We start from the raw sequence: 10,929 nt of genomic DNA on the forward strand, positions 1-10,929 counted from the left end.
CTTTCAAAATCTTGGACACTCCAGGTTCTCCCACTGGGTAAGAAAAATCTTGCCCAGAATCAGACTCAAAAAGAGTCTAGAACAAGCTGTGATGTCCATCTGTTTTTCTTTGTCCACAGTGCTTTTACTTTGCTCTTTAAATAAACATTTCCTTAAAAACCGTGGACTGATTCCTGTCATTCTGGCAGCTCTATGCTTTCAGAAGAAATAATGTAGCATTTTGATTCCTCTAATTTGTGAAGTCTGCAACATCATATTGAAGGGTAAATGTGCAGACCATCTCAAGCCTTTCTTGGAAAAGCTATTAGCATGTTGATTGCTTTGGGATGGTGTGTTAAAATGTTGCAGCTCTCAAGTACCACATCACATATAGCCAATTATTACAAGGAAACCTGGAGGAATCTATTTTAATAATCATATTGAGACTGAGAATGTATTGCTGTTTTTTGGATAATTAGCATGATGATATAGAATGCAAATGAACCAATTAAATTTATTATAAGAGAAGATTCTTATTTCTTTGGAAAATAATGGTAGACAAAATATTTGCTCCTCCAATTTCTGTCCCATTAGTGTTTCCCATTAATGCAAAGAGAGTTTATTCCCAAACCTCCAGAAACTCCCACAGAATTCCAGTCTCAAAAGCAGGAATAGAAATGAATCCTTGTGCTCCTGAGAAGATTCTTTCATAGAAAACAAAAATCTCGCCTACTTCATCAAAGACAAAAAGAAACAACACATTATCTCTTTAAAAGATGATCATTTGCACCCAGATTGTTTTTGTATGTGGGTTGGGAGATGGTCTCACCACTCTAAATTCAGCCCAGGGGTTTAGTGTGAGCTTTGATTTCCCAAGAACAGATTAAGGAAGGATGTGTTGGGCAGAGGAAACTGATTCATAGCTACTTTGTAAAAGAAAGGGGAGGGATCACACAAAATTTCCCAGTACAGGCAGAAAAAAAGACAGCTGATTACTCCTGGCTCAGACCTACTGGTAAATTATGGATTCGGGTCACTAGTTCCAGAAGGAGAGGAGGGGCATGAGGAGAGTTCTTGAGATTGTCTACCAACAAAAGCAGAGATTCACTGACAAGAGAAGCTGTAAAATCTTCATTCATCTCTAAAATATCTACTGAGCAAGGCACTGTTGAAAACAAAGACCAACCGGACAAATTCTGTATTTGTCAAGATTATAGGATATCGAGGTTAAAACAGTTGCAAGAGAAAGTGGACCCATTCCACAAACAGAGAAATAACTTGGAACTGGGACACTGGGAAAGTTCATTTTCAGCTAGGAATTACTTCTGAGTTGGGTTGTGGGGCAGGAGACATGCAGAAGTTGGGAAGCAAAATCCAAAGAAAAGAAATATCATGGAGAAAAGCTCAGGAGTGGAAAATCTCCAGGCATTTATGAGGAACAGCTGGTAGTTTGATTTAGCAAACAGAAGGGAAAATTGGATGTAATCCATGGGGATTTCCCTAAAAATGGGAGATAAAGCACACTTCATCTCCAGTCTGTGGCTAAAAGCTTTCTAAACACAGAAACTACTGCTTAAAATAATAGCTTATAGCAAAAGTCCTTCTAAATTTGGAGAATTTAGCACAGGGATTTTCACCCTGAGCACTACTGACATTTTGGACTGAATATTTGTTGATGGGGGCAGGGGCGGAGGGTGGCTGTATTATGCATTGTGGGACATTCAGTCTGTGGCTTCTATTTACTAAGGATCAGTACCACCCCAACCCAACTCCAGGTATGACAGTAAGCAATGTCTCTTGACATTCCCAAATGTCCCCTAGGAGACAAAACTAGCCATGGTTGAAAACTTATAGTTGACACTGAGTTGGCATGCCAGATGATGGTTCCTCTCATGCAGATGGAGAGAACTAAGAAAGGAGCTAAAAAAGCCCTCCTGCACTCCAAACACAAGGACTCTACATAGAGAGGAATTCAACTCTTTTTATTTTTAACTACATTTTGATACCACTATACTCCTTAGCATTCAGTAAGAACAGCCCTCAGATCCAGCCATCTCTAAATGTGTGCTACCATTTATTTGTGAATATTAAAATTATCCCATATGCTTATTTGTCAGAATTTCTCCTAAAATCATTTATGAAGGCTTTGACTTAAAATATTTTAAATAAAAATAGCAAGTTAATTGCTATTTCTATGTAATATGCAAACCAAATTTCAATACTATCATAGGTTACTAGATCAAGATCATTGGGTCATGGTCTCCACATTAGCATTAAATAGCAGAAAAAGGAAGATGGGAGAATTGAAATAGACAGACTCTAAAGGTCTTGAACTTTGCATTTTTAGTTCATTTTTTTTTTTTGCTGGAATACTAAAAATAAAAAATCAAGAATTGAGCAATGTCTATTTTTTAACCTAAAAAAATTTGTATTTCATAAAGAAGTTGATCTTTTGAAATGTACAACAATAAGCAATTGTTACAAAAACAAATAAACAAATGTAGGAATATGTTTCAAGTACAGATTATGTGGTCCATTATGAAAAGTGGAGTGAAATCTTTAGATGAGGGACTGATGCTACCAGATAGGGCACAATTCAAGAAGTCGTAATAAGCACATTGGGAAATTTATGAATAAATATAAAACATTTGTATACCCCAATTTTTAAAATTTCTTCTGTTTTTCCATCCCTCAATGAAAAGGTTTCTGGAGGGTATTAGAACACATGATACAGTATCATTATTATCACTTAGATAAGACCAGTGCTGTCATTCAACACACATGATAGCAAATACATCAGCTTATAGAAATCAAACCCAGGTAGCAGACCTCCAATGTGAAAATCACTATCCTTAAAATCAAAGATTAGCTGTGTGGGACAATGGAAACAGTATGTGACCAACAAAATACTGCCAAATATCTGAGATAGTCCATTTTTGTACTCTGGAGTTTCTAAAATCAAAAGTTCTGTTTTTTGGTGGTTTTTTGCCAATTTGTTTTCTAAAAATAGCATCTTCTGTTAAGTAAATGCATTGATAATTGATCTCTGTTCCTTTAAAAAGTTGACTGCCATTATACCTTAATTAGTTTTCCAAGGTTCTGACTCAAGTAGGTAGACATGAAAACTCCAGTGTCTGTCCTTATATTCAGAATAATTCCATTTTACTCTAAAGTAACATTTAACCAGTTAACATTCAGAAAGTTTCTATACAAACAATTTGCAACATTTTGAGAATGTGTTTGCTTCTCCTGAGCCTCAATGGCAAAGAGATTTTGCTTTGTGTGCCAACTTCAGAGGCTGACCTAGACTGGGGTGTTAGGGACCATTAAGCTATGACAGCAATTAGGAGGATAGTGTTGTCACTAATTAGGACATGAATTTATGTTTGCCAGTCTCATGAAAGAGACTGCACTCTTCTCTCCCTGGGGTGGGTTCTGAAGAATTAGTAGGTTACTGTAAAGAGGACAGACGGAAGAGCATATGCTAAAGCATGGATCTGTGTTAGAAAATGGGATGTTTGGGAAATAGCTACACCGATAGGATTTTAGGTAAAGTTTACTAAAAAAAAGGCTTCGGGTGACAGAAATCAGGCTTCTGAACACAAGTATAAAACAGAGATATTTGATCACAGCAAATTTTAGGAACAAAATTGGGCATAGTTTCAAGATATGAGGTGTTTGGGTGAGATAGTTTCTATAGATACACATATATTACAACTTCCAAATACTTAAATGGTGACAAAGTCATCTCACTATGAGATTTTAGTCTGTCCTAGACAGGCTTGAATTCATGGAACTAACCTTAGTGATATACATTCTTTTTATAACAAACTATTTTAGAATAAGGTTAGATTTGTAGAAAGATGTTTGGAGGAATACATTAATAAAACTATCTGGGTTAGTTCTTTCTGCTTTGAAAGGTTACCAATTGTTGATTTTGATTTCTTTGATATAGACTTATTATTACCCATTTTCTACTTGTGTGAGCTTTGACAAATGATATTTTGAAGTGTTATTTCCACTGGGATCAAGGATATGTTCAGGATGCTGACACCATGAGTTGGTTAAATCAAAAGGAAGTCCTTGCAAATCAGAAGTTAGAGAAAACATTTATCTTTGCTAGCCATGAAGGTTTGAATAAATTCTTTTGAATATATTTGATCCATTGCAAAATTAAGTTTCAGATTTGATACTGAAAGAAGCATAAAAATTCATTTTAGGTCAACAGTGCTAAACAGAGCCACAAATGAATAAAACATCAACAATAGTGAGAGGTTTTTTATGTCAGTAACATAACTTTTAAATTCAGAGAGCATTTCTTCCAAAATTTCCAATTCTCTTCCAAAAGAGTTAGAGGCAAACATTTTAAGAAAAAAAAAATGTTGGAAAGGTTGAAATGAGTCCAGACTTCAGTCTATTTTGCCAAATGACAAATACAACAGGTATTTAAAAGAAAATATAGAAAAACAGAAAAAGTAAGAATTTAAAAATATGAAAAAGTTACTATGATTATTAAGTTTGCATTAGCTTTTTCCACAGTGGAAAACTAAAATCTTATCACATGATTATCATGTCTGTAAGAGTTTGACAATACTTGCAATATTAACTATGTAAACGTCAAGAATAACATTGTCTTTGCTGTGGAGTCTGGGCATACAAATGTTCCATATTTCATATTTGGGACCAGGAATTGACAGGACACCCTGTTACTTCTAGATAATCTTTTGTGATAGAAAAGAGGTACTGTCAATTTTGCTTTCAGAAGCATAAAGCAAATGTCACTATTAACAAAAGGTAGAAATCTCATTCACATTTATAAAAACATAGAACCATAGACTTGCTGTGGTTTCTATCTACTTTTACTGTCCTTCTCTACAGAGCCACACTTTCACTTGACTGTTTTTCACATATAGCAAATATGTCCCCCACACCATCCTGGTGTGGCCATATACTCACTGTTGTAAAAACTGTTTCTTTGTGAAAGAAAGCTTGTATCTAGTAATGGTATGGGAAATGAGAAGAAAATACACGTATCTAGGATTTTTTTTTTTTTTTTTTTTTTGGTACTGGGAACTAAACCCAGAGACACAAGACCACTGAGCTACCTTCCTAGCACCCGCTCCCAAACCTTTTATGGCTCAGGGGGGTCACTAAATTACTGGGACTGGGTTCAAACTTGTGACCCTCCTGCTTTAACCTCCTGGGTCCCTGGGATAACAGATGTGTGCCACCACATCCAAGCTATGGTTCTTTGTGACAATATAAAAATTTATGAAACAAGCAACGAAAACCTTAAGTCCTTTGCATGACTGTCCGCAGAAATTCTGTCTGTTTAGTGAGAAGGATATGGCAGGCTTCTCTCACAGGGAATGCATGTAGGGAGATTAGTCTGCATAAGCCTACATATATATGCATTATTTCACCTTCTTAAAAGGATTTGAACTCTGATCCTTTCAGTGTGTTCACGATCCTTCAAGATTTAGCTATAAGGAATAAACGTCAAAGTGCCCAATGTCTAACACAGTATCTGATGATTAGAGCAGATATTGGATGCAAGAGGTCACTGCAACAATAGATGAGAAAATTTCTTCATATGCAATTTTAGCTGTATATTTAGAATATCTGAAAGCAATTAAGCCAATTAGGTTACAAATCTTCCTGGTTATTAAAAATATTTCTATTAACATAATTTAGCAAGTAGGTCTGGTCTTCTGAAGGGGGCCAAAGGAAAAAATACCCAAAACCATTAATGACAACTTGGTGATAACATTCTCTTTTTATTTCAAAGGTGTCCTTGAATGGCCATTTTGGACAAAACTGGTTGTGGTGGCCATTGGCTTCACAGGAGGTCTCGTCTTCATGTATGTACAGTGTAAAGTCTATGTCCAATTGTGGCGCAGGCTGAAGGCCTACAACCGTGTGATCTTTGTGCAAAATTGCCCAGACACTGCCAATAAGCTGGAGAAGAACTTCTCGTGTAATGTAAATACGGACACCAAGGAGGCTGTGGTGGTGCCAGTATCACAAACGGGTACAAATTCACTGCCGTCTGCAGAGAGCGGTCCCCCAGAAGTCATACCAGTTTGATGGAACCAGTTGACAGTTTCTTCTCAGAAGACCGTCTTTCTAGCCTCAGCCACTACACTTGACTGAAGCGATCCTGCATTACTCACTTCTTTATCGGCTCCTTGCTCCTACTGACTCATTTTTCCTTACTTTGCTCAAAAAGGACAGAAGGAAAAAACATCAAATGAGCAGGACACCAGGAAGGGAGCCTGAAGTGTGATATGGAAATGTGAAGATGGCTAGAGAATGACTTCTAAGACAATACAGAACTGTTGGTACCGGAATGCTTTTAGGCAATGACAAATTAAATGGACACATGATACTCTTCGTAGTAGCAGGGGAAAAGTTCAAGAATATAGACTTGACTTGTAACATGTGTTTCTTCTAAGGGTCTTGTAATGTTAGCTATCTCATCTGGATAAACACATCTGGTTTTAAGCCTGAAATTGTCTGCATTATTCCTGTCATACTGGAAGCAAACTTGGAGGATGCATATTTTGATATTCTTTGACAGCTGACAGATTTTTATGGCAATAGTGAAGTCTGGTTATTTTGACAGATGCATGTTATAAAAATGGATGCAATACACATTTGAAGATAGTAATACTTGGAACTATGTTTGAATCATGAACAAAAGATTTTCATAAGATTATTGGGTGAAATTAGCTCTTTTAAATGCCCACAAAAGTTGAAATCGTCTAACGGGTCCTATATTTTACCTGGCCCTTCTAATACAGTCCTGTCCAACAGAAATACAACTTGAACTACAAATGTAAGCACAAATGCAAATTTTAAATTTACAGGTAGCCCCTTTATAAAAAGTAAATAGGTGTAATTAATTTTTATAATTTAACACCATATGCTATCAATGTAAAACATTATTGAAACAGTCGTTTTTTTAAATCAATTCTTCAAAATCAAAACTCAGTATGCATTTCACAACACACCTGTTTGAATGAACTAAATTGGATAGCATGGCCCTAATTAGAGACTAAGGCTTTACTTTATTTAATGGCTGAATATTTCAAAATAAAAGCTTAATTTATTCCTTTATTTTCAAGTTTCATTGAAGGGTTATGATTTTACAAAGCACTAAATAAATCAAATTAAGTGTCCTGGTTTGAAGAATTAGATGAAGTTGCCATTTCTCTAAGAAAACTAAATTTTTTAAAAAAGCAATCTGCTTGTAGCAAAATTGTGAAATTAACTTCTGTTTGCTACAATGAAGCAACAATAGGTAAATAAAAATTAAGTATTTTTGTTATTAAATCACAAGTGTTTTTCTTACTCCATATGAGTGTCAACTTGACTGATAAGTAGTTACAGCCACAAACTAGATCTTATTTTAAAAAGTTGACAGTATATTCCTTGACAGTTCAGAAGCAAAAACATTCAACAGATTCTATGGTAAGTAATAAATTGAGTTGTTTAGGTTTGACAATTGATTATTGCATTCTTTAAATACTCATATAAAACTGAAGTGTGAATGATATTGCAGAGAGCTAGATTAATAATTACAAGCATAGTGACCTGTTAAAGAAAGATGGCCTAGTAAAAAAGTGATTTTTATTAGCTATCATATTTATTATTGTGAAAAGGCAGAGAAGGCCATAAGAACCAAAGCATGGGTATCACATTGCACAAATCTGGGTATCACATCAATGCACTTTGTAATTATCAGTGTGCTTGTTCTTCACAGATTATCAAAGGAAAAAAAATAACCTTTTAAAAAGAGGAGAAAGTATGGATATTAGTAGTGGCTGATATGGAGTCCAAATAGCCACATTCCTAGAAATAAAGAAAAGGTAAACAATGTTGATTTTGTGTGTGTGGCATGTGTGTATTCATGTATATATGTGAGAAAAATGTTAAGGTATTCAGTCAGGAAACAAAAGGTTTAAAACTCATCTTTCTTAAAACTTTTAGGGGATGGAGTAAAGGCACAAGGAAAACAAAGTGGAGGTTATTAAACTGGACCAAAACTACAGCAGGAATGACTTCAGTGAACCTTAAACAAACTAAACTTTGCATTAACTTCCCCTATAAAGTGTGAAGACAAATGTACTAAAAATAACAAAGCTTGGGTGATTTAATCATAGCACCACACCCAAGGAATTAACCTTGATCGTATTTTCCTGTTAATTTGCTTAATCCATTTCTCTACGGTTTAGCAAGGGCAATATGTTGCTTGCAAATATTTCATGGGAGAAAATCTCATCTCTAGCAAACAAAGAAATATTGATTCCCCTTTTGTTTGCTCTGAAAGAAAAGCATTATTTACCTTAATTACCAGGGAAAATACTGTTTTAAATCCCAAATAGATAAGAGTATATCTTTGCACAGTGGGAGATGATTGGCTAAAATAAAACCTTACTTATCAAGGGCTACATTTAACACTAAGAAACATTTCTAAAAAGCTAAGACAAGCTTTGCTGTATTAGTGATAAAAGATGAAATGGTTTTAAAACTGTGCCCAAAGTCTCAAAATTAACTTTCTTAGGTTTTGATTTTATTGAAATGAGAAAATAATAAAGCTCCCTAACAGGATAAAAGTCAACATTTAATTCTGTTCTTCTTCTGACCTTTCAAAATCCTAACCTGAATTTCATTTTAAAAAATTCATTGCAGAAAAGTTTCATTAAAAAGCTTTCCTGCAATGGATGTTTGTGGTTCACCTGATTTGGAACAACTACATTCACTTAAAACCTAATGTTGATTCATTTACATTCCCTATGGCAATGGTACCTTTTTCCTTTCATCACTGAAAATATTTGGCTTTGTGGCAGTGCTTTTTGGTGAACTGATTTATCTCTCAAAAAGAAAAAATGAGCTATGGAATGACAATTTTTTGAGGCATGTTTACCTGCTCATGTCAGAAACAAAATGAAATTTAAGCAAAGAACGGAAATTGAAGAATGAACCTACAACTGTTTAAAACTTTGGCTTTTTATAATTATGACCCAAATTTGTGATATTGCCAATACCATGAACTACAAACATTGAGGCTACTGCACCCCCCCCCCAAGTACCAGGGATTGAACTCAGGGGCATATCTGACCACTGAGTCACATCAGCCGTATTTTGTTTTATTTAGAATCAGGGTCTAACTGAGTGTTTAGCACCTCACCCAGCATTTCTGAGACTGGCTTTGAACTCTGGATCCTACTGTCTCAGCCTCCTGAGCCACTGGGATTATTGGCATGTGCCACCCTGCCTGTTGAGGCTGTTAATTTCTTAACTAAAGAACTGTCACCTTCATTGTATAGGATTAAAGATTAAAGCAGTAAAGAAGTGAAATTCCAACTTTTAAAAAGTGAAGCCCAAAAGGCAATTAAGTTTAGGAACAAAAACAAACAAGACAAGATTTCTTTTAACAAAATTAAAATATAAGTGATCCCAAGGATGTGGGACAGCAATGCAGAAATTGAAGGAATCTTTCTCAAAATGCCCCAGCATTACATCTCAGTAGGAGCTGCTGTTACAGTGTAATTATGGTCGTAGAAAGATGGCCTTGATTGTACTTCTTGTTTTACGAAAGGTCCTTTGGTACTCTTAAAACATCTATTCTTTGGCTGGAAAATTAGCTCATTAGCTCAATGACATCATTAAGAGAAATTATAATGGTAATGGTCATGGGGCAGGAAGGCCATTCCATCCGCTAGATTTAATTTATCTTTCCTTGCCTTGACAATGATTTTTCTGGAACAAAGTAGAGGTCTTAAAATTTATTATCATTATTATTGTAGTTATCATATAATAACTGTGTAAGGATTACATTTTAATTAAGAAAGATGAAAACCTTTTTTCTTTCCTCAAATCAGCCCAATGGTGCTATTTTACATATCAAGAGTTGAAAGGAAGTACTGTTATTTTGGGCTGCAGTGTTTCCTCCACATCTAAAGAAAGCCCACCTTGAAATTGGATATTGCATTGAAACAAAGAAGAAAAATTATTTTAACTGTGTGCAATTTTTGAGATTGGGCATTTGTACTTTTTTTAGTTTTACCTAATTCTCTTTCATTAACAATATACTGTTTGTGAATAATGTGTGCTAAGACAAACTAAGGAAAAGAAAATAAAGATCTGTGAAAGACTTTGTATATTAAACAAGTGATTCAAATTTTGATTGTAGCTTCTATACTTTTTGCCTAACATACTGGGACCTATATAGATTTCTATTTCCAACACTCAAAACCCTTCAATTTTCAAAACTGTGGTGTTGTTACAATGCTCTGTGTTTTTAGGCAGGGTCTAGATATAATCATTTTAAAACAAATTATACTGACAAACCTTAGACATTGTAGGAAAATAAAAAGGTGCATTAACTAATAAAAATAGAGACTTTCAAAACATTTTTTTAATGTAAAAAATATCACATTGTAATCTATAGGATTTTCCCATGACTAAGATTTAGATAAAGACTATATTTTCAGAGATTTGAGTGGATTCAGATATTCTGTGGCTAAAGAACAATAAGCCAAAGACATTGGAATGTAATCCTGGGGTGGAGATTTGATAATAGCAAAGAAAATGTCTCTTTCTAAAGCCTCAATTTAGATGCCTGAATTCAGGGTAAATAGCTGTCTTGGCCTAATGCCTCTATAGGACTTTCTACTTGGACAGAACTAATACAGAAGTATGAGTTCCCAAACTGGATATCTGAACTCATGGGCTTCCCCCACCACCCAGAATTACAGCAGACACACCCAGATCACTAACCACTGTCATTGTGTTTCAACTAACTAATGATCCTAACTTGTGTGATGGCACAGGGATTTTCAAGGAATAGCAAGGGTGGGAGGGTAGAGATACTTGAGCAGGTAGATGTAACCTTTAGGTTCAGACCTCAAGGATGAGAAAACAGATTGAACTCTGGATCCTACT

The 10,929-nt window shown here is 35.1% G+C and overlaps 1 protein-coding gene across 8 annotated transcripts in view; it reads left to right on the forward strand.

Moving 5' to 3' along the window:
• The window catches only part of Marchf1 (membrane associated ring-CH-type finger 1), a 410,023-nt gene extending 403,600 nt beyond the window's left edge, over window positions 1-6,423 (forward strand). For all 8 annotated transcript variants that reach the window (XM_077792655.1, XM_077792651.1, XM_077792654.1 and 5 more), the window contains one exon: window positions 5,768-6,423. In XM_077792655.1, the coding sequence (XP_077648781.1) occupies window positions 5,768-6,066 (299 nt within the window). In that variant the 3' untranslated portion in view covers window positions 6,067-6,423. The remainder of the gene's footprint in view (window positions 1-5,767) is intronic.
• Window positions 6,424-10,929: the final 4,506 nt, after the last annotated feature.

Source organism: Urocitellus parryii, chromosome 14, assembly GCF_045843805.1.
Source record: "Urocitellus parryii isolate mUroPar1 chromosome 14, mUroPar1.hap1, whole genome shotgun sequence".
Taxonomy (NCBI): Eukaryota; Metazoa; Chordata; class Mammalia; order Rodentia; family Sciuridae; genus Urocitellus; species Urocitellus parryii.